The sequence below is a fragment of the Pleuronectes platessa genome, chromosome 24 (genome assembly GCF_947347685.1).
Source record: "Pleuronectes platessa chromosome 24, fPlePla1.1, whole genome shotgun sequence".
NCBI classification, from domain to species: Eukaryota; Metazoa; Chordata; class Actinopteri; order Pleuronectiformes; family Pleuronectidae; genus Pleuronectes; species Pleuronectes platessa.
Genome location: NC_070649.1, coordinates 5,915,058 through 5,938,114, shown reverse-complemented (window position 1 = coordinate 5,938,114; position 23,057 = coordinate 5,915,058). Strand labels below are relative to the sequence as shown.

Below are 23,057 nucleotides of genomic sequence, written 5' to 3'. Positions count from 1 at the left end.
TTTTCCTTGTCAGTATTTTATTTTTTCAACTTGTAATTAAGTATATATTTTCTCACTAATATATACTTTACAGAAAATAGACTTGCGTGAAGTATGATGTGCACTTGATTGCTCTTGTTTATTTTCTTTTTCTTTTTGCATTAATGTGGGCTAGGGATAGTTTGTCAGAGTCCATTATTTTGAGATTGTTTGGACTTTCTGTTTTTTAATGGTTTGATGTAAGCAGCATTTTTTTGTAAATATTGTGAAACATTACAGGTCATGCAGTGATGTAACATTTTGAACAATGTTGCACAGATGTTTAAGATATTAAAAACATGGTCACTCTTACTTGAATAATCTGGTGTCACGTGTTTTTACATCTCCTGTTTCCAGATTATTAACTTTTATTCGAGTTTAAAATGTGATGAATCATGTGTCAAGTTCAAAGTGTCGGTGATGCGTTTAAAGGCAATATTTCTTGATGAACACTGGCCTCTAGTGGTCAAAAAGGGTTGCAAATTTTTTATGTGGGCCAATGAATGATTGATTTCGTATCCTCTACCTAGGATTATAAGGTAAAGTATAATTATAATCATGAAATTTAGAATGAATTGTAGCACACTTGCTGTCATAAAAAAACAGATGCTTGAATTGTTTTATAGTCTTTAAATCCCTATATATTAATATATATTTATTTAGCTAATGCAGTTTAAGAACCTTTTTGCCTTTCATCTGTTAATGATGAAGATCATGCGATGCGATCAAAAGCTCCAGAGCTGGACGTCATGGTGAGATTCAGTTTCAAGTTAACACTCACTAACTGAGGTGGCTTTTTGTTATCAATCATTCAAATATTAGTTCTATCAAATGAATGACGAGGAAATGTAGGTTATATACACACTGGTGTTGAAGGGGATATAGGACCATACAATTTTGTGTACATAATACAACTTTGGACAGTGGTATCTCATTCTTAATGCATTTTATTGCTGAGATATAATAACTCATGATTTTCTATCTGCTGAACGAAACTAACCTAAAGCGCGTGCACAAGAGCATCTCAGTGACTGTGCTGCTGATGCAGGGCTCGGCAGCGCGCCGCGTCATCCTGCCGGGAGCGCGCCTCCGTTGCCAGTCCCGGACGATGCGGTTGTCTGTGCACGTCCTCTCCGGTCTCTCCCCCTGCACACCCGGCACCGACCCCCGCGTTCACCCCCCTCCGCCACCAACAGACACACGCCAGCCCGCTGTCTGCACGGCGTGTCGGTGTCACCCCTGCAGCCTGAGGCCTGTGCAACGACGCGGCGCTGCGGTGGATCCGGTTCTGGACATGGCGCAGCCGAGGGGTCCGGCTTGGATGAAGGACGCGTTGCGCAGTGGAGGTTTCTCAACTTAGGGAAAACAGAGAACCACGCGGTTGACCTCAGCTTCGTCTGCAAGTGATGCTCTGAGTCTCTGCTGCAGGGGAAACTGAACTCAGGACCCCGGGCCCCACTTGAGGTCCCGAGCCTCCCTTGGACCACTACACACCGAATCCTCCAGTCGCGTTGGTTCCTCGCATCACTCGGATACAGGGTCCTCCGCAGCAGCAGCCATGGTGGATGTGGCAGAGTGCGGGGTGAGAGTGATGTGTCGCTTCAGGCCCCTGAACGAGGCCGAAATCAACAGGGGAGACAAATACATCCCCAAATTCAAGGAGGACGACACCGTGGTGATAACGGTGAGTCGGTCTGCTCCCTGTTGTTGTGATGGAGAGTGTGTGTGTGTGTGTGTGTGAGAGAGGCACAACACAAACACTGCAGTGTTTCAGAAGAAAGTCTCCTGGAGCCCTGCAGACGGGCTGGAGATGCCAAGTGCGCAATAAGCATCCAATACTTTAGATGTCACAAGATTCTGATGATGTTATTCAAATGATTTCATACAATATTGCAGAGATGTAGTGTCTGATGCAGGAATATGATTCAGGATAGTGTCATCTAAAACTTTCATCCGCCCCTCTAGGCTTCTTCTTCATAAAACGGCATCAGGACCCATTTGAAAACATGTTTTTAACAAGGCTCTTATAAATGATAGTAAGGCTGTTATTGAAAATTCAAGATTTAATCTATATATTATGCAAAAAGAATCAGACAATCTTCATTTCACATAGTTTAACGACGTTAAAGTGTTGGAACCGGCTCAGAGACAAACGGTAACAAAACCAAACCATGATACGACTGTGATGTGTTTACGTGTCATCTAAATTCGAAACAGGCATTTCTAGAAAATCCTTCTATTCGATTCCGAAACGAAGATGCAGTTATATCACTGGAGGTTTAATTAACTTTAAATGATGATCACACAAACCTAAAGTATGAAGAGAACTAGAGAACAGCCTCTAATAGCAGTTGTGTCCTTTAACCTTTCATATCAAAATGTATCTGGAGAGACAGGAGTGTTTCCAGGCTCTTTGGGGGCCCCCAGGGCAAAAGCGAAGTGGGGCCCCTACATCGTACCAGACCAAACCAGTACCAACCAAGTTAATAAGCATATTGACATGGAACCTTTATTTCCTCATTATAGAATATAAGGGCAGTCTCACAAAACAGTTGTGGATGCAGTCACCTGCTTGGCCTACCCTGTCTTAACGCCCCCCCGCCTGCAGAGGGACATGTTTGTTTTCCTCCATCAAAAGCAGCTAAAGGGTGCAATCGTTTGGGTTGGGGGGGGGGGGGGGGGTCAAAGGTTGCGCTCACGCTGAGTCACCATCTTTAAAAAAGTGCTGATGCAGGAACTCAGGGAAGAGACGACACAAGCGCTACACTACATGTTCTTTAGGCCTCGTGTTTGTTTTGTACCCCTTGGAACTCCAGCTGGGCGGAGCTTACATGGGGAACGAGAACATTTCTCCTCTGGAATTCCTGCATTTGTATTTATCTGCACAAAATGCTGTATATATTTTAACTCCCCCCCCCTCGTCCCTGTCCCACCATGACTAAGTGCGTGTCACCACCTCGTTCCATCAATCAAACTGCACTCAAACACATTACCCAGGAGCTCTGACCCCGTGGCAATGGTTTCCCTGCTTCAGTTTTAGAGTCAGAATACTGCTGCTGCTGCTTCCAGGTGCTGACGGCTGCTTTTCACTACGACGAGGCTTTTAGCCCCCCCCCCCCCCCCAGTAAGAGTTCCTAGCTGGACAAGGGCAGGAGGGGTGATGGATGATCACACCGAAGCATCCTGGAAGTTACTGGCGTTTTTTCCAGCTCAGAAATCCTCATTTGAGGCATCAGCGTGACGGAAACAATTCCTGTGTGTTTTGGACCTTTTTATGAAGATATGTATTCTTGCTGTTTGTTGTCCTGATGTGTCCTGTGCTGGTTTGACCACAGGCCAAGCCGTACGTGTTCGACCGCGTGCTGCCTCCGAACACGTCGCAGGGCCAAGTGTACGACCAGTGTGCCAAACAGATCGTGAAAGGTACGACATGATCTGATGAAGCCGCTGCTCTTATGTAACGTTAATCTATTGTGTCTCTGCACACAGACTTAATCTGTCCGCCATCTTTTGTTTTTCATTCTCACTTTACATAATGGAGACATAGAGCATACTTTTTATACAACTGTAGTCTACACACTGCAGAAGTTCCCTGTTATCTAGAAAGTTAATAGTAATAACAATGTCTGTAATACTGAAAGTAATAAAAATATAGTTGCAGTAGGAATATTAGTATATTAATTGAATATTCAGTTGCAAAACAAAAGGTTTACTACCTGTGAAACCCACAGTATTGTGTGTTGTTGTAGTTGACTTTGGGAATCACCATTTTCCATATTTATAATTTAATTCAATATGGTTCCAGATGTGCTGGGCGGATACAACGGGACCATCTTCGCCTACGGGCAGACGTCGTCTGGGAAGACACACACGATGGAGGTGAGAGACTCACTCAGTCGGCTACACAACCACTGACACCAAAACACAGTGCCCGAAATATCTGGAGTCAGATCTTACAAGCAATCTGCCAATCGATCGGACCCGGAGTCTGAGTCTTTGTGTGAAGGCGGCCACTGACCTTTCATCATGAGCTCCCATCTCCATTCGGGGGATTAGAGCACGGCAGTCATTGTGTAACCGACTTACTGCACAACGCTCAATCCACTCAAGCTCTTACAGATGTGGAGGTTCGAGGAATGAGAAGCCAGAGATGTCCAGGTTCAGAGGGTTCACTGTGAAGGGACGTTCACAGATTTGATGGAGAAAAAGCATAAACTTGACTCCAGCTAATGACTTCAGTCCATGCACTAATCCACCAAAGGCTGTTTTTAATTCTCCTGGCTTCTTAGTTTTTTGTAAATGTTTAATATCCTCGTACGATGTCCGCTGCTGTGTTCAGGGCAAACTGCACAACCCCCAGCTGATGGGAATCATCCCTCGCATCGCCCAGGACATCTTCGACCACATCTACTCCATGGACGAGAACCTCGAGTTTCACATCAAGGTAAAGAAGAAAAAAATCAACTTGTGTTATTGCACAAACCTTTAAAAAACAATCAAACTCCTGAAATATTGGTTCATAACTTGGGTCTTTGGGTCTTGGAGGTCCTGCATATAAGTCTTTTTTATATATCGAGAATTTGATTGCCTGTTCAATTTCTCTGTGCAGGTCTCTTATTTTGAAATCTACATGGACAAGATTAGAGACCTGCTCGATGGTAAGTGTGCAACAATCAACACACACACTGTATTGTGTTGTTAGGTAGTTGCTAGTTTGCAACAAGAGACGTGTGATTTCTGCTTCATTTAAAGTGTCGAAGACGAACCTCTCGGTGCATGAGGACAAGAACAGAGTGCCCTACGTCAAGGTCGGTGAACAGGACATACAAAACTTGATTAATCATCCGAATATAATTTAATACTGTAATATATTTAATAATAATATTCCGTATAACGTGAAAACCTCAATCGAGTGTGAGGAAATCAATTTGAAAGCTGATCTTCCTCTCTCAGGGTTGTACTGAACGTTTTGTGTCCAGTCCAGAGGAGGTGATGGATGTTATCGACGAGGGCAAAGACAACCGGCACGTGGCTGTGACCAGTACGTATCCCAGCACCCGTATTCCATCTGAATGTCTCTGTCGGTAAATGGAGATGTTGCTGTATCGTTTGGTCGCTCCATACTGAAACATCTCAACAGCTGCTGCACAGAGAATCATAATATTTCCTACAGACATTCATGGCTTCGAGGTTTTGCCACTTTAAAAGAACTCTTTATTCTGCAGACATGAACGAGCACAGCTCCCGCAGCCACAGCATCTTCCTCATCAACATCAAGCAGGAGAACATCGAGACGGAGAAGAAGCTGTCGGGGAAGCTCTACCTGGTCGACCTGGCCGGCAGCGAGAAGGTCAAACCAGGAAACAAATGGAATTAAATGTTTGGTTTAAGGGGGTGTGTTGTGAATTGGCAAGTTGATAACGCTGCGAGTGGATTGTTTGAACAGGTGAGTAAGACGGGGGCTGAGGGCGCGGTGCTGGACGAGGCCAAGAACATCAACAAGTCTCTGTCGGCGCTGGGGAACGTCATCTCCGCTCTGGCAGAGGGAACAGTTGAGTCCATCGCAGTTCTGTCTCCAGCTTCCATGAGTGTCAGTGTGGCGTCGCCCCATCGTGACAGTTTCTTTTTATTTCTCCAGAAAAGCCACGTGCCGTACAGGGACAGCAAGATGACCCGGATCCTGCAGGACTCTCTGGGAGGAAACTGCCGCACCACCATCATCATCTGCTGCTCGCCGTCCGTCTACAACGAGTCCGAGACCAAGTCCACGCTCATGTTCGGACAGAGGTACCGGTCCCACTCGTCTTTCAGCTCCTCAGTACTGACCTATCAACAGGAAGTAGGCAGGGTCCATACATGAGGGACAGTTTCTCACTGCCCCTCCAACAAGTGCTTTTCAAATTAAAACAGTTTCTTCTTAAATATGTGACTCTGATAATATTGGGGAGTTATTTGTATTATTTGTTTTTACTCCAACTTTTCAGAAGTTATAGTGACAAACCTTTTAGATTTAAAAAAAACATCTCAAATGAAGATTTGATATGGTAGAGTTCTTCTATGGCTCTGAGCTTCATCCGGTCCTCAGAGGAAAAACTCATCCTTCTCCTCTGAGGTGCAATTAATCCGTCCTCGTCACCAAAGACTTTTCTCCTCATAGAATTGAAAGATGAAATACAACAGAGTTTTGTTAATAACTTCATCAATTGAACGATTAACTCCTTATTTCAGTCTAAATACAGAGAAAGATGCAACCACCTCTGATATTAATAGTTTCTGTTATTGTAAAGCAAATTAAAAGTGAGAGAAATTAGGCCAATGGCAGACGTCAGTGCTGAACACCAGCAGCCAGATGGCTCAGAGTTTCACACTGTGCATCCGGGTTTCTTCCTATTTATAGATCGCTCCGGTGAAACCCGCCACACCTTGTGTGTTTGTTGGTCTCTGTGGTGTTTGGCAAAATTGCATCGTTCCCGCTTCACACACAAACACTCAACAATTTCCTTTCACTAATTCAAATAGAGATGCTATGATGCAGCTTTTTAAAAACATCTTAGGTCTTCATCCTGCCTAATGAAACTCAGTATTAAAACCAAACTGCTTTCACTCAGTGTCCAAGTTCACAGTGCTTATGTAATCGAGCGTTAGCGGCAGTGATGGGCCGAGGCTGATGGGCCAGTGCTGTGCAGCCATCTGCCCTCTGTGCCTAGGAAATGAAGGGTTTCAGGCTCAAATGAGATTTTTCCTCATCAGAGGGGGGGAGATGTGGAAAGGCTCCTCTGGCAAATGACAACGTGGCAGCTTCTCACAGTTTGCATCCTTTCAAATCGGACTATCTGCGGCAACCGCTCGCTGAGGATGTTTGAATCGTGCGCTAGTTTAGCAGTAAGAAGAAGTGAAAAGCACGTGGGCGCTCCAGTGGATTCTACAGACAAATGAAGCTCATAAAATGAATTCCATTTTAACATACTAAACTAGAATAGCCCTCAGTAGAGCCCATATCTCCACCAAGGCTCAAAACTCTCCTTAAATTCAATCAAGCTGCACAAATTGCTCATGTATCCTTTTTTTCATGAATAATTTACTTTGATTTCTTGATGCACAATTTAAATGAGTTATTTCCTCATACACAAGGTATCAGTCTTTGACTTTCGTGGTGATCTGTAAAGTAGTGTTTCCATATTCCTGCTTAAAAACAAGATGAGAAGCTCCAGAGTGATTCGGCCTCAGCTCCATGCTGTCAATATGAAGTCACTTAACTCCATGTGCTAATGATAAAGGTAAAGATCGGGCAGACGGGAGCTAAAAAACAATCTGTCAGCGTCCAAACCGACCTCACTCTGCTCCGTTTAGAGCCAAGACCATCAAGAACACGGTGTCGGTGAACCTGGAGCTGACGGCCGAGGAGTGGAAGAAGAAATACGAGAAGGAGAAGGACAAGAACAAGGGCCTGAAGAGCGTCATCCAGAGGCTGGAGGCCGAGCTCACCCGCTGGAGGAACGGTGAGGAAAACACTGGAGTAAACACTTGTCTTCCAGAGGTTGTAAATCCTCGAGGTTTCTGGGATCCTGATTGAGATAAAGATGGATCCTAACGTTCTCATCAAACCGTTCACTGCTCCCTAGCTCCCTCCTGGCTGCAGCATAGGTCATAAACCCTCCTCCCTATTAGCAGATGGGACATGGCCCAAAAATATGTCAAATCCATTTTTCTCAAAGACTCTTTCTGCCATTTAACTGCAGGTAGCTCCCATCACACTGATGTATGTTCAAGTGCTCATTCTTCTACTGCCCAGACTCCAAATGACCTCATCAGTTTGGACGATTGCCTTAATGCCTTAATTTCTGGCTAGTGGGAGGAAGTTGTCCGTCTGTGCTGATAGCAGATGAGGATACAAGTTCCTCATTGTACCTTATATATGTTTAGATAATATATAAACACAATCGCTCATCATTGTACTGTCTGTTTTCATTCTGTGTGTTTGTTTCTGAGACTGCAGTGTCTGCTTCACAGCATCCCCCCCGCCTGTTCTCCATCCCTGTCGCATGGTAACCACTGAAACCCCGCCTCCACCCACCCCTCCCCTCTACTCTCCCTCTTTCTCTCTCTGGTCATTGTTGGTTGTTTTTTTTCCAATTCCCAAGTGGATGCTGATAACACTCCCCCACCTTAGCAACAAATCAGCCTACACTCTTTGCACACACACACACACACACACACACACACACGATGCCGATGCGGTGCTTATGCCGTGACTCAGCTGCCGGCTCCTTCACACAGAGCAGCACTTCACCTCCTCCTCCTCCGTCGCCTCCTCTGCTGTTGGCTTTCTTCAGTGTTTTAGAAAAGCTCAATTAAGGAGTCAATAATTATTGAGACAGCAGTTATTTGTGTGCTGGGATCCCAGTGCTGCCAACAGGCTGTGGACACACTTAGCTCTGGTTTACCTCACAAGACACTGAATCAAATATACTGCATGATATTTTGTCATTTTTATATTATTATTCAGGCTCAAAAAATGAACTAATTACTGTACTATTTATAGGCAACTAATTGGCATTAGTTGATATTAACAATTGCAAAGTATTTTTAAGCCAAATATTCTCTGGTATTACATTTGAGTACTTCATGGTTTCGATGGGGACTAGTCCATAAAATGTGCAGATTTTCAATTCTGCTGAGAATGAATCTGAAGTTTGATGTATCCTATAGCGCCACCTACAGGCAAACCCTTATCTTTCTCCAGAGAGGCTGTGGGAGGAGGATGTTTTCAAAGCTCCTTCCAGCTTAGCCTGATCAAAGCAGCTGAAAGAGACGTTTTCCCACTAATGACATTTTGTCTTATTAAAGTTTCAAGCATCCACAATTTTTGGCTTTTATTTTTCTTGTTCAACAAATCTGCTGGAATAAATCCCTATGAAACCAGGCTTATATAACAAGCAGCTCAGCATAATTATTAGTTTATTAGTGAATGATCTAACACACCAGTGCACATTACAGGGGAGAACGTCCCGGAGGAGGAGCAGCTGAGCTCCAAAGATCAGAAGAGCATCGAGTGCGACAACACCCCCGTCATCGACAACCTGCCGCCGGCCGGAGGAGGCGTCGCCGTCTGTGGTGAGGAGCACGGCAAGTTCGAGGAGGACATCACCAACCTGTACAAGCAGCTGGACGATAAGGTGAGGGAGAGGAAGAGGCCGACGTGGATCCTCCACACAAATGTCCTGGTCAAGTGTCTTTAACCATCAAACATGGAGGAGAAAATTATTTAATCTTGCAAAATTCCTTCTGCAGGATGATGAGATCAACCAACACAGTCAGCTGGCTGAGAAGCTCAAGGAACAGATGCTGGATCAGGAAGAGGTGAGTTAAATACGTCTATCTGTATCTGTGTGAACACCCCCCCCCCCCCCCCCCCCCCCCCCTTGTATTTACCGACACCCTACATCCTCCCAGCTGCTGGCGTCCACGCGGCGAGACTACGAGAAGATCCAGGAGGAGATGTGCCGGCTGCAGGCGGAGAACGAGCTGGCTAAAGAGGAGGTGAAGGAGGTGCTGCAGGCCCTGGAGGAGCTGGCCGTCAACTACGACCAGAAGAGCCAGGAGGTGGAGGAGCGGGATCAGATCAACATGCTGCTGGCTGAGGAGCTGCAGCAGAAGACGGTGGGTTGTACATGTGTTGTCGGTAGACCCTTTATAATATCTCACTTAAATAGTATTTAGGGCCCGAGCACTGACATGAAAGGTCAGGTGAGACCCTATTGAAATTGTAATGATTATTATTATTATTATTATTATTCAGGCAAATGATTTGGCTTTTTGAGGGCTTTAACATGCTCAAATTCTTACAAAAATTGGCAGAAAGTTAGAAAGTGGTGAAAATGTGCCACTCGTGTCACACTTATCTGTGTGTGTGTGTGTGTGTGTGTGTGTGTGTGTGTGCGTGTGCGTGTGCGTGCATGTGTGTGTGTTTGTGTGCTTCAGTTGTTGATTGAAGCTGCAAGGTTAGACCAACAAGCTAGTCACCTGCCAGTTTACAACAACAGGAGACTTACACAGAGGCGTAGAGAGGAGCAATCTGTCTTAAAAGCCCAAACACAAGAGAAACAACATTGTTTTTGAAAGAAATTCGTTTTTAATGAAAGTATTTGAAGAAGCAAAAAAAGGAGAAAAATCCACAGGAAGTTGGCGGCATAAGCTGCTGTTTGAAGGAATATACAATATATTCTTCCAGTGCTGGGTCTTTCATCTCCAATTCCAAAAGAACACTGACAACACTGTGCCACTTTTTGCAGATTTTTGAGAAAATGACTTTGTCAATGCGTTTCATCATTTTTGGGGTGATCTCAAAATCTTCATCCTGGATTTCGACCCATATGATTTCGACCAGACGCTTGATGATGGCGTTTGGTGATCTGAGCGTGTCCAACACCTTTGCTTTATTAAAGATCCTCGAAACCAGCTTCATAACAATTATCCTGATGAGGGATTTCCTCCCGTCCTCTTGCTCTTCGCTGTATTCTTCCGTGGATTCAGAAGAGGTCACCTCGCTTTCTGAGCCAGACCCTTGACTTTCATCCGAAGGCAGACTGGCCCCATCGATCGAGCCCTCTGACACAGCTTTTTCCAAAGTATGTGTTATCACCCTTGAAGTGAGAGTTTCTGCCTGTGTGTGAAGCCACCACCTCATTACTCCAAGGAAACACCACACCATGACAAGGATGTCAGCTGATATGATAGCATGTGGCGGTAAAACCATTATGCTTGTGCGCTTTGGTCCTGAGGTGATCTTTGGTCTCATCCTATCAATGTGATTGATGAGCACATTTTTCAGCTCATTGGTTAACTCGACGGTTTCACCACTGAGGATAACATCAATCCATTGAGACACATTCTGCCCCTGCTCTATCTCACCAACTACTGTTGGAAGCAGAGCGTCAACATCCCTCATCACAGACTGCATTGACTGCCCATTTAAAACCTGGTCAAAGGCAGGGTTGTCAGGGCTGTCAAAGTACTTGCTATTCAGTCTCTCCACAAGATGTCCAATGGACGCTTGGGCAAACTGCTTTGCAGCGCATGTCTTAATCCTTCCACACAATTTCTTCAGCGAGGGTGAGCTTTGGGCTGTTTCAAGATCAACCTTCTTCATCTCCAGAGTGGAGCCAGATTCCAGCTGCTCATAATCAGAGTTGGAAATTTCCTCAGATGAAGATTTGGTGAACTGAGAGACCTCATCCTCGATGATCTCCTGGACAGTTTTGGATGTTGCAGACAAAAGACTTTCTCTGTCTTCTGAGATTGTCTTTGAGGATGAGGATGATGACTGATTGATCTTCTTGCTGCTCTCACAAGGTGCACACTTACATTTCAGATCCCTCATGAGTCCTTTGATCATTTGGCCAGCCTGTTGAATCAGACATTGTAGTCTTTTTGGAGGTGTGATACGAGGAATACTTTCCTTCCCACTGTCCACGCTCATGGAGAGGACAGAGTTAACACACTCTGCAATCTCTTTAGAAATCAACCCTGTCAACTTCTCTGAGCTGACCAGCTTGACCTCATCTGGAACATCAAGAGCCTGAGCAAAAATCTGAGGAAGTGTGTTGCCCAAAGAGCAAATCACACTTTTCGGAGACACAGGCCCAGCAGTGCTCACATGATCCTTTAAGGTGGATTGTGTCACTAAATAGACAATTTCCAGCAGTTTCTCTCCCAGTAGGGTTACTGTGGCCACATCAGGTTTGCCTGCTTTCGAAAGATTCCATTGTTCTGATGTCATGCCTTCGAAATAGGACGTCACGATGGGTAAAATGCTGTCGATGTCCATATTCATTATCCTGATATTGTTTTTCAGTACTTCTGCTATTGGCTTAGCTTTTAAAAATCAGGTTGAATATCCTTGTATTCCTGGGCATAGTAAGTGCTCTCTCTGTTTGCCCTAGACTACTTCGAACATTCAACTATCGAGGAAGAAAACACACCAAAGAGAACACGCACTAAAGAGTACACATTAAAGGGAGAACACACTCACTAAAGGGGAACAGATGCATCCAGGACAGCTGACATCATAGGCTGACACCAGGCTTTCCAACAAGCCACGCCCCCAAATATTGACTGTTGATGTCAGCAGCAGCCTTGACATAACACAATGCATGCTGGTTAGACATTGTCTGACTTTTACCAGCTCTGCAAAACATCACCATGTCACATGACCTTAAAATATTGTGGGAGCGAGTTAGCTGTAATCAGAACGTGCAGTTGTTCACGTTCAGCTGCAGCAACTGGGAACCAAAGTCTATGGAACCGGCCCTATGACACTTTATCCACATGACGTATCTTATAGTATTATAGCCAGACGTTTTTTAATGATCAATTAAAAGCTGAGGTCATATTCATCTGCAGTTTTTCAGTATGCATATCGAGAAAATGTCTCTTTACTCTTTCAAGCTAAAATAAAGTGTTGTTTAACAAATCCACGACTTTTTGTTGTTTTAGCTTGAAACCACCAGCTTTCATTTTTGATCAGGCACCCATCTTTAAAGCATGTTTCTTGAAAGATGTCATTTGATTTGTATGATGGGAAAGATCATAAATAATTATTTTTATAAGCGAATTTATATCTAGAATCTTTCCAAAAATGGAAGACAAACCCTCCTTTGTTTAGTTCTTCCGTAAAGGTCACATTTCATAATGCTGTGGAAGAAGCAATTAGTGTATATATGACAATTTGCTTTTATTTAAACTTTGTGAAAATTTGCCGCTCGTGTCACACTTGTCTCTCTCTGTGTGTGTGTGTGTGTGTGTGTGTGTGTGTGTGTGTGTGTGTGTGTGTGTGTGTGTGTGTGTGTGTGTGTGTGTGTGTGTGTGTGTGTGTGTGTGTGTGTGTGTGTGTGTGTGTGTGTGTGTGTGTGTGTCAGTTGTTGATTGAAGTTGCCAGGTTAGACCAACAAGCTGGTCACCTGCCAGTTTACAACTCACATCACGCTACGCCTCGCTGTTCACAAACAACCCTCCTTTTCCCCCATTCCCTCAATACACTCTCTCTCATTTTTTTTACCCTGTTTCCCTCTCTCACTCTCACACATGCACATAAACACACTCTTAGTTAGCAAAGTAGGAGGAAACCCGAACAACAGGAGACTTACACAGAGGCGTAGAGAGGAGCAATCTGTCTTAAAAGCCCAAACACAAGAGAAACAACATTGTTTTTGAAAGAAATTCGTTTTTAATGAAAGTATTTGAAGAAGCAAAAAAAGGAGAAAAATCCACAGGAACTTGGTGACATAAGCTGCTGTTTGAAGGAATATACAATATATTCTTCCAGTGCTGGATCTTTCATCTCCAATTCCAAAAGAACACTGACAACACTGTGCCACTTTTTGCAGATTTTTGAGAAAATGACTTTGTCAATGCGTTTCATCATTTTTGGGGTGATCTCAAAATCTTCATCCTGGATTTCGATCCATATGATTTCGACCAGACGCTTGATGATGGCGTTTGGTGATCTGAGCGTGTCCAACACCTTTGCTTTATTAAAGATCCTCGAAACCAGCTTCATAACAATTATCCTGATGAGGGATTTCCTCCCGTCCTCTTGCTCTTCGCTGTATTCTTCCGTGGATTCAGAAGAGGTCACCTCGCTTTCTGATCCAGACCCTTGACTTTCATCCGAAGGCAGACTGGCCCCATCGATCGAGCCCTCTGACACAGCTTTTTCCAAAGTATGTGTTATCACCCTTGAAGTGAGAGGTTCGGACTCTGTGTGAAGCCACCACCTCATTACTCCAAGGAAACACCACACCATGACAAGGATGTCAGCTGATATGATAGCATGTGGCGGTAAAACCATTATGCTCAAGCGCTTTGGTCCTGAGGTGATCTTTGGTCTCATCCTATCAATGTGATTGATGATGATATTTTTCAGCTCATTGGTTAACTCGACGGTTTCACCACTGAGGATAATATCAATCCATTGAGACACATTCTGCCCCTGCTCTATCTCACCATCTACTGTTGGAAGCAGAGCGTCAACATCCCTCATCACAGACTGCATTGACTGCCCATTTAAAACCTGGTCAAAGGCAGGGTTGTCAGGGCTGTCAAAGTACTTGCTATTCAGTCTCTCCACAAGATGTCCAATGGACGCTTGGGCAAACTGTTTTGCAGCGCATGTCTTAATCCTTCCACACACTTTCTTCAGCGAGGGTGAGCTTTGGGCTGTTTCAAGATCAACCTTCTTCATCTCCAGAGTGGAGCCAGATTCCAGCTGCTCATAATCAGAGTTGGAAATTTCATCAGATGAAGATTTGGTGAACTGAGAGACCTCATCCTTGATGATCTCCTGGACAGTTTTGGATGTTGCAGACAAAAGACTTTCTCTGTCTTCTGAGATTGTCTCTGAGGATGAGGATGATGACTGATTGATCTTCTTGCTGCTCTCACAAGGTGCACACTTACATTTCAGATTCCTCATGAGTCCTTTGATCATTTGGCCAGCCTGTTGAATCAGACATTGTAGTCTTTCTGGAGGTGTGATACGAGGAATGGTTTCCTTCCCACTGTCCACGCTCATGGAGAGGACAGAGTTGACACACTCTGCAATCTCTTTAGCAATCAACCTTGTCAACTTCTCTGAGCTGACCAGCTTGACCTCATCTGGAACATCAAGAGCCTGAGCAAAAATCTGAGGAAGTGTGTTGCCCAAAGAGCAAATCACACTTTTCGGAGACACAGGCCCATCGGTGCTCACATGCTCCTTTAGGGTGGATTGTGTCTCCAAATAGACAATTTCCAGCAGTTTCTCTCCCAGTAGGGTTATTGTGGCCACATCAGGTTTGCCTGCTTTCGAAAGATTCCATTGTTCTGATGTCATGCCTTCGAAATAGGACGTCACGATGGGTAAAATGCTGTCGATGTCCATATTCATTATCCTGATATTGTTTTTCAGTACTTCTGCTATTGGCTTAGCTTTTAAAAATCAGGTTGAATATCCTTGTATTCCTGGGCATAGTAAGTGCTCTCTCTGTTTGCCCTAGACTACTTCGAACATTCAACTATCGAGGAAGAAAACACACCAAAGAGAACACGCACTAAAGAGTACACATTAAAGGGAGAACACACTCACTAAAGGGGAACAGATGCATCCAGGACAGCTGACATCATAGGCTGACACCAGGCTTTCCAACAAGCCACGCCCCCAAATATTGACTGTTGATGTCAGCAGCAGCCTTGACATAACACAATGCATGCTGGTTAGAAATTGTCTGACTTTTACCAGCTCTGCAAAACATCACCATGTCACATGACCTTAAAATATTGTGGGAGCGAGTTAGCTGTAATCAGAACGTGCAGTTGTTCTCGTTCAGCTGCAGCAACTGGGAACCAAAGTCTATGGAACCGGCCCTATGACACTTTATCCACATGACGTATCTTATAGCATTATAGCCAGACGTTTTTTAATGATCAATTAAAAGCTGAGGTCATATTCATCTGCAGTTTTTCAGTATGCATATCGGGAAAATGTCTCTTTACTCTTTCAAGCTAAAATAAAGTGTTGTTTAACAAATCCACGACTTTTTGTTGTTTTAGCTTGAAACCACCAGCTTTCATTTTTGATCAGGCACCCATCTTTAAAGCATGTTTCTTGAAAGATGTCATTTGATTTGTATGATGGGAAAGATCATAAATAATTATTTTTATAAGCGAATTTATATCTAGAATCTTTCCAAAAATGGAAGACAAACCCTCCTTTGTTTAGTTCTTCCGTAAAGGTCACATTTCATAATGCTGTGGAAGAAACAATTAGTGTGACAATTTGCTTTTATTTAAACTTTGTGAAAATTTGCCGCTCGTGTCACACTTGTCTCTCTCTCTCTGTGTGTGTGTGTGTGTGTGTGTGTGTGTGTGTGTGTGTGTGTGTGTGTGTGTGTGTGTGTGTGTGTGTGTGTGTGTGTGTGTGTGTGTGTGTGTGTGTGTGTGTGTGTGTGTGTGTGTGTGTGTGTGTGTGTGTTTCAGTTGTTGATTGAAGTTGCCAGGTTAGACCAACAAGCTGGTCACCTGCAAGTTTACAACTCACATCACGCTACGCCTCGCTGTTCACAAACAACCCTCCTTTTCCCCCATTCCCTCAATACACTCTCTCTCATTTTGTTTACCCTGTTTCCCTCTCTCACTCTCACACATGCACATAAACACACTCTTAGTTAGCAAAGTAGGAGGAAACCCGAACAACAGGAGACTTACACAGAGGCGTAGAGAGGAGCAATCTGTCTTAAAAGCCCAAACACAAGAGAAACAACATTGTTTTTGAAAGAAATTCGTTTTTAATGAAAGTATTTGAAGAAGCAAAAAAAGGAGAAAAATCCACAGGAAGTTGGCGGCATAAGCTGCTGTTTGAAGGAAGATACAATATATTCTTCCAGTGCTGGGTCTTTCATCTCCAATTCCAAAAGAACACTGACAACACTGTGCCACTTTTTGCAGATTTTTGAGAAAATGACTTTGTCAATGCGTTTCATCATTTTTGGGGTGATCTCAAAATCTTCATCCTGGATTTCGATCCATATGATTTCGACCAGACGCTTGATGATGGCGTTTGGTGATCTGAGCGTGTCCAACACCTTTGCTTTATTAAAGATCCTCGAAACCAGCTTCATAACAATTATCCTGATGAGGGATTTCCTCCCGTCCTCTTGCTCTTCGCTGTATTCTTCCGTGGATTCAGAAGAGGTCACCTCGCTTTCTGATCCAGACCCTTGACTTTCATCCGAAGGCAGACTGGCCCCATCGATCGAGCCCTCTGACACAGCTTTTTCCAAAGTATGTGTTATCACCCTTGAAGTGAGAGGTTCGGACTCTGTGTGAAGCCACCACCTCATTACTCCAAGGAAACACCACACCATGGCAAGGATGTCAGCTGATATGATAGCATGTGGCGGTAAAACCATTATGCTCAAGCGCTTTGGTCCTGAGGTGATCTTTGGTCTCATCCTATCAATGTGATTGATGAGCACATTTTTCAGCTCATTGGTTAACTCTACGGTTTCACCACTGAGGATAACATCAATCCATTGAGACACATTCTGCCCCTGCTCTATCTCACCATCTACTGTTGGAAGCAGAGCGTCAACATCCCTCATCACAGACTGCATTGACTGCCCATTTAAAACCTGGTCAAAGGCAGGGTTGTCAGGGCTGTCAAAGTACTTGCTATTCAGTCTCTCCACAAGATGTCCAATGGACGCTTGGGCAAACTGCTTTGCAGCGCATGTCTTAATCCTTCCACACAATTTCTTCAGCGAGGGTGAGCTTTGGGCTGTTTCAAGATCAACCTTCTTCATCTCCAGAGTGGAGCCAGATTCCAGCTGCTCATAATCAGAGTTGGAAATTTCCTCAGATGAAGATTTGGTGAACTGAGAGACCTCATCCTTGATGATCTCCTGGACAGTTTTGGATGTTGCAGACAAAAGACTTTCTCTGTCTTCTGAGATTGTCTTTGAGGATGAGGATGATGACTGATTGATCTTCTTGCTGCTCTCACAAGGTGCACACTCACGTTTCAGATTCCTCATGAGTCCTTTGATCATTTGGCCAGCCTGTTGAATCAGACATTGTAGTCTTTCTGGAGGTGTGATACGAGGAATACTTTCCTTCCCACTGTCCACGCTCATGGAGAGGACAGAGTTAACACACTCTGCAATCTCTTTAGAAATCAACCCTGTCAACTTCTCTGAGCTGACCAGCTTGACCTCATCTGGAACATCAAGAGCCTGAGCAAAAATCTGAGGAAGTGTGTTGCCCAAAGAGCAAATCACACTTTTCGGAGACACAGGCCCATCGGTGCTCACATGATCCTTTAAGGTGGATTGTGTCACTAAATAGACAATTTCCAGCAGTTTCTCTCCCAGTAGGGTTACTATGGCCACATCAGGTTTGCCTGCTTTCGAAAGATTCCATTGTTCTGATGTCATGCCTTCGAAATAGGACGTCACGATGGGTAAAATGCTGTCGATGTCCATATTCATTATCCTGATATTGTTTTTCAGTACTTCTGCTATTGGCTTAGCTTTTAAAAATCAGGTTGAATATCCTTGTATTCCTGGGCATAGTAAGTGCTCTCTCTGTTTGCCCTAGACTACTTCGAACATTCAACTATCGAGGAAGAAAACACACCAAAGAGAACACGCACTAAAGAGTACACATTAAAGGGAGAACACACTCACTAAAGGGGAACAGATGCATCCAGGACAGCTGACATCATAGGCTGACACCAGGCTTTCCAACAAGCCACGCCCCCAAATATTGACTGTTGATGTCAGCAGCAGCCTTGACATAACACAATGCATGCTGGTTAGAAATTGTCTGACTTTTACCAGCTCTGCAAAACATCACCATGTCACATGACCTTAAAATATTGTGGGAGCGAGTTAGCTGTAATCAGAACGTGCAGTTGTTCTCGTTCAGCTGCAGCAACTGGGAACCAAAGTCTATGGAACCGGCCCTATGACACTTTATCCACATGACGTATCTTATAGCATTATAGCCAGACGTTTTTTAATGATCAATTAAAAGCGTCATATTCATCTGCAGTTTTTCAGTATGCATATCGGGAACATGTCTCTTTACTCTTTCAAGCTAAAATAAAGTGTTGTTTAACAAATCCGCGACTTTTTGTTGTTTTAGCTTGAAACCACCAGCTTTAATTTTTGATCAGGCACCCATCTTTAAAGCATGATTCTTTAAAGATGTCATTTGATTTGTATGATGGGAAAGATCATAAATAATTATTTTTATAAGCGAATTTATATCTAGAATCTTTCCAAAAATGGAAGACAAACCCTCCTTTGTTTAGTTCTTCTGTAAAGGTCACATTTCATAATGCTGTGGAAGAAGCAATTAGTGTATATATGACAATTTGCTTTTATTTAAACTTTGTTGACATTATAATCAAACAAATATATTAATATTCTCTTCATTTTTATTATCAGTGCTCAAAATCCAAAATCTCCTTCATTAGTGAAATTTCATATGTGTGTGTGTGTGTTTGGATGACTGTGTATATGTCTGCCACTACTTGTGTACTACAGTGTATGTGCGCTTCTCTTCATTTGTGTGCATATGAATGACTTTGTGTGACTGTAAGTGTGTGAGACTGTGTGCGTGTAGGCACATTCATGTTTGCGTTTGTTGTGAAAGCACTGAAAAGACCTAGATCTTATTTGTGTGTGTGTGTGTGTGTGTTCATCAGGCGCTGCTGTCGGCGGTGCAGAGGGATCTGGGTCAGCTGCAGGAGCTGAACGGCCTCCAGAGGAAGAGAGCCGCAGAGGTCCTCAACCTGCTGCTGCGGGACCTCAGTGACATCGGCGCCATCATTGGCACCAGCGACGCCAAGGTAAGCACACACAACCAGTATAAACACATATACTCCCATCATTCCACCCAGTCTGACCTCTGCGCCCCCCCCCCCCCCCCCCACACCCACCCAGTCCTCAGAGACGAACGGGAACGGCTCGGCGGTGGAGGAGGAGTTCACGGTCGCTCGCCTCTACATCAGCAAGATGAAGTCCGAGGTCAAGTCCCTGGTCAACCGCAGCAAACAGCTGGAGAGCGCTCAGGCCGATGCCCACCGCAAGATCCAGGCCAATGAGAAGGAGCTGTCATCCTGTCAGCTGCTCATCTCCCAGGTAACCGTCACCTCACTGCTATCCGGGGGTCATTTTTACCCCTAAATGTTTAACCATATGATTTGAATTATGACCATCCATGGTTTCACCTTGTGTCCAGCACCAGGCCAAGATCCGCTCCCTGACTGACTACATGCAGAACATGGAGCAGAAGAAGAGGCAGCTGGAGGAGAGTCAGGATGCTCTGACTGAGGAGCTGACCAAACTACAGGCCCAGGGTCAGCGCACGACAAATCCCTTCTAAACAAACCTCTTGTCGAATTCATACCATTTAATTTGCGTCATTTCACATCATCTGGGACGAAAGCTGAAGTAATTTGTCGTCTCCATTGTTCCTCAGAGAAAAGACACGAGACGACGGGGGTGGAGAAGGAGGACATCGGACGCCTGGACGGAGGCGAGGACATCAAGGTGAACTGCTGCACTCAAATTACATAATGTCAGTTCAGAGCTTGCCCTAGAAATTATAGATCACGAGCTGGAGCTAATGTTATATGTCCTACAGTGACATTAGTATTTAACCTAGCAGGGCCCCTCAATTCACATTAATAAAGTAGCATTTTATTACAGTAATTAAGACGATGATTCAAACTAATATATAAACACTAAACGTCTCAAATGTGTCCTTTTGTCTCCGTCCTCCAGAAGACACTTGAGGAGCAGCTGGAGAACCACAGGGAGGCTCATCAGAAGCTGCTCAGCCGCCTCCGAGACAAACAGATGATGCTGGATGAACTGACCGAGTAGGGAATCAATACACAATCACACTAAACTGTTATAGCAGCACTAACAACATCTGAAACACTTGAGTAGTTGTAGGTTTTTAGTTTGAGGTCAAAGTGAGGTGAAGACAACAGCATTTGATTTACTGGGATTTCTCTTTCCCCCAGTCTGAACCAGGGTCTTTTACTGGAGCAGGAGAGACTCATGTCAGACTACGATAAAGTGAAGTCTGAGGAGCAGGAGAAGGACGCCAAGCTGCAGAAACTAATGTAAGTACCAGTGTACCCATGCAAATCATTGAAGGGGGTGCAGAGGTTATGCAAGTGTTGGGATAACGTGTGTGTGTGTGTGTGTGGTTTCTGTCCAGTCTGCTGAACGAACAGAGGGAACAGGCCAAAGAGGACTTGAAGGGGCTGGAGGAGACTGTGGTGAGTCTGAAAGCTTTGGTTGCCAGTTCAATTCCCGACCCAAGAATAGCTGGACAGTAACGTAGGTTCGATCCCCTGCTAAGGAAGTGAAATGTGACTTTTTCTATATATTCTCGCAGGCTAAGGAACTGCAGAGCCTCCACAACCTCCGCAAAATGTTCATCCAGGACCTCACCACACGGGTCAAAAAGGTCCTTCACCATCCTCTGCTGTTCAGTGTCCAAATGCCAGTTCCACATTTAAACCTATGTTCTTTTCTTTTTTAGAGTGCGGAGCTGGATTGTGAGGAGGGACTCGGCAACGGGGCCCAGAAACAGAAGATCTCCTTCCTGGAGAACAACTTGGAGCAGCTCACCAAGGTTCACAAGCAGGTGATGGACATTTGAAATAAAGAGAACCGTAGTCTTTTAAGTACTTTATGCCTTGCAAGGAAGGTCACAGTTCTATCTCTCTCTCTCCAGCTGGTCCGAGACAACGCCGACCTTCGCTGTGAACTGCCCAAGCTGGAGAAGCGTCTCCGGGCCACAGCCGAGCGAGTCAAGGCCCTGGAGAATGCGCTGAAGGATGCCAAGGAGAACGCCATGAGGGACCGCAAGCGCTACCAGCAGGAGGTGGACCGCATCAAAGAGGCTGTGCGCTCCAAGAACATGACCAGGAGGGGCTACTCTGCACAGATCGGTGAGAAGATATATCTTTTCCAGATTCTCGTGGTTTACTCTCGCCCCGCAAACAAAAATATGTTAGGAGACACAAATATTATTTTTGTATTTCAGCAAAGCCCATCCGTCCAGGCCACCATCCACTGTCATCCCCCATCAGCAGCTGCATCAAGGCCGGAGGCATCTACACCCACTAAAACCACGACAGCAAATTTAACCCTGTGAGTGTGTCAAATGTCGTTAAAAACCTTTTTTGTTACATAAAGCAAATAATAAATAATCATGATATATAACAGCAGACTGTCGTTTTTGCATCTTTCTAATGTTATCTTGGTTCCCTCCTGCAGACGGACCAGAAATGACTCCACGCATGCCGACCAGTCCACCTGGAGCCACAAGCCCCGCCCCTTACAGTTGGAGCACCAGCGGGAGATCATCACAACAGTTTGTCGTTTGCTCAGCGTAAATAGCAGAGGCCTCATTTCTAACTTTATGCAACAGATTAAAGTTTAGCAGATGACTTGTTGCATCTCTTTGTTTTTTCACTTACGACTGAAACAGACCAACCTAGATTGTTAGTATAATCCTAAACCAGCATTCATTCATTTAAAAGACTACTTTTGGGAAATATGCTTATTTGCTTTCTTTAAAAGATTGGGGGGTGGTCACTGAGAGTTTGTTAAGTTAAGGCGGAAATGAAATTCACTTACTTTATGCAGTTATTGACGCACAGCTCGTAATGTGTTGTTCCCCCCCCCCCCCCAAATACTCTGTTGGATTTCTGTACAAATATCTTGAGCTGTGTCCTTTTTGACAATCATCCACACAACCCGCCATCGAGCTTTAGAACGTATTTTCATAATCTGTGCTGTTTGTATAAAATCTCATGACCCTCGAATATCGCTAAAGTTTTTTTAAATCCAAACTTACATCAGCTTCCCACCCCTGAAGACACGCATTTAATCATGTATTAAGAAAGTGTATAGATTGCATTTAAAGGAATTTGTTTTGTAATTTTTAAGTCTATTTGCGTTCCAGGATTTTTAAGTTATAAAATTGTTGCCTGCTTGTATTGTTCTGTAGCCCTGCAGGGACACTGACCAGCCAATCAGATGTTCCTCGGACTTGGACATTAGGAGAAGGCCTTTTTAAATTTAACTATACTGGAAAGTTCCTGATCATCAAGTCAGAGGACTTAAACCCCTAAATTAGTTAAAAAAACAAAAGCAGACAAACTAAAGGCCCCCTTTATCTTGAAATTCCTGCCCTCTGATTGGCTGAAAAGTCTGTTTTTACACTCTGCCACACATTGTGCCTTGGGAAACACCTGGACCACCAGACTTCAGAATCAACCATGTTAAATAAACTTACATATAAATGCCCCCTGCACCTTCCTGAAAGCAAAAGATTGTTCTCAACGAGAGCCCTTTCCCCTCTAGTCAGATTTTTGTTTGTGCTTCCGGCTGAGCATGTTTTTTGAATGTACATTAGCACCCGACGGCTCTTAAGGCGACAGAGCTTCGGTTTAATTGCTTTTCCCAACGTCA

The 23,057-nt window shown here is 44.2% G+C and overlaps 1 protein-coding gene across 1 annotated transcript; it reads left to right on the top strand.

Annotated features, from left to right (window-relative positions):
- Positions 1 to 1,576: 1,576 nt before the first annotated feature.
- On the top strand, positions 1,577 to 21,707 carry LOC128431014 (kinesin heavy chain). Its single transcript, XM_053417212.1, has 25 exons — positions 1,577 to 1,702; positions 3,354 to 3,441; positions 3,824 to 3,897; positions 4,358 to 4,462; positions 4,628 to 4,676; positions 4,771 to 4,826; positions 4,972 to 5,059; positions 5,244 to 5,368; positions 5,465 to 5,569; positions 5,657 to 5,805; positions 7,369 to 7,517; positions 9,016 to 9,194; positions 9,310 to 9,378; positions 9,472 to 9,678; positions 19,265 to 19,408; positions 19,503 to 19,700; positions 19,801 to 19,918; positions 20,041 to 20,111; positions 20,346 to 20,443; positions 20,591 to 20,692; positions 20,791 to 20,851; positions 20,971 to 21,042; positions 21,118 to 21,222; positions 21,313 to 21,529; positions 21,625 to 21,707. The coding sequence occupies exons 1-25, from the start codon at positions 1,577 to 1,579 to the stop codon at positions 21,705 to 21,707; spliced, it is 2,838 nt and encodes a 945-aa protein (XP_053273187.1).
- The last annotated feature ends 1,350 nt before the right edge of the window (positions 21,708 to 23,057 follow it).

Coding starts and splice junctions, on each gene's coding strand:
- LOC128431014 (XM_053417212.1), top strand. CDS start 1,577: ATGGTGGATGTGGCAGAGTGCGGGGTGAGAGTGATGTGTCGCTTCAGG. Junction 4,677..4,770: donor GATTAGAGACCTGCTCGATG/GTAAGTGTGCAA, acceptor CTTCATTTAAAG/TGTCGAAGACGAACCTCTCG. Junction 19,919..20,040: donor GACCAAACTACAGGCCCAGG/GTCAGCGCACGA, acceptor ATTGTTCCTCAG/AGAAAAGACACGAGACGACG.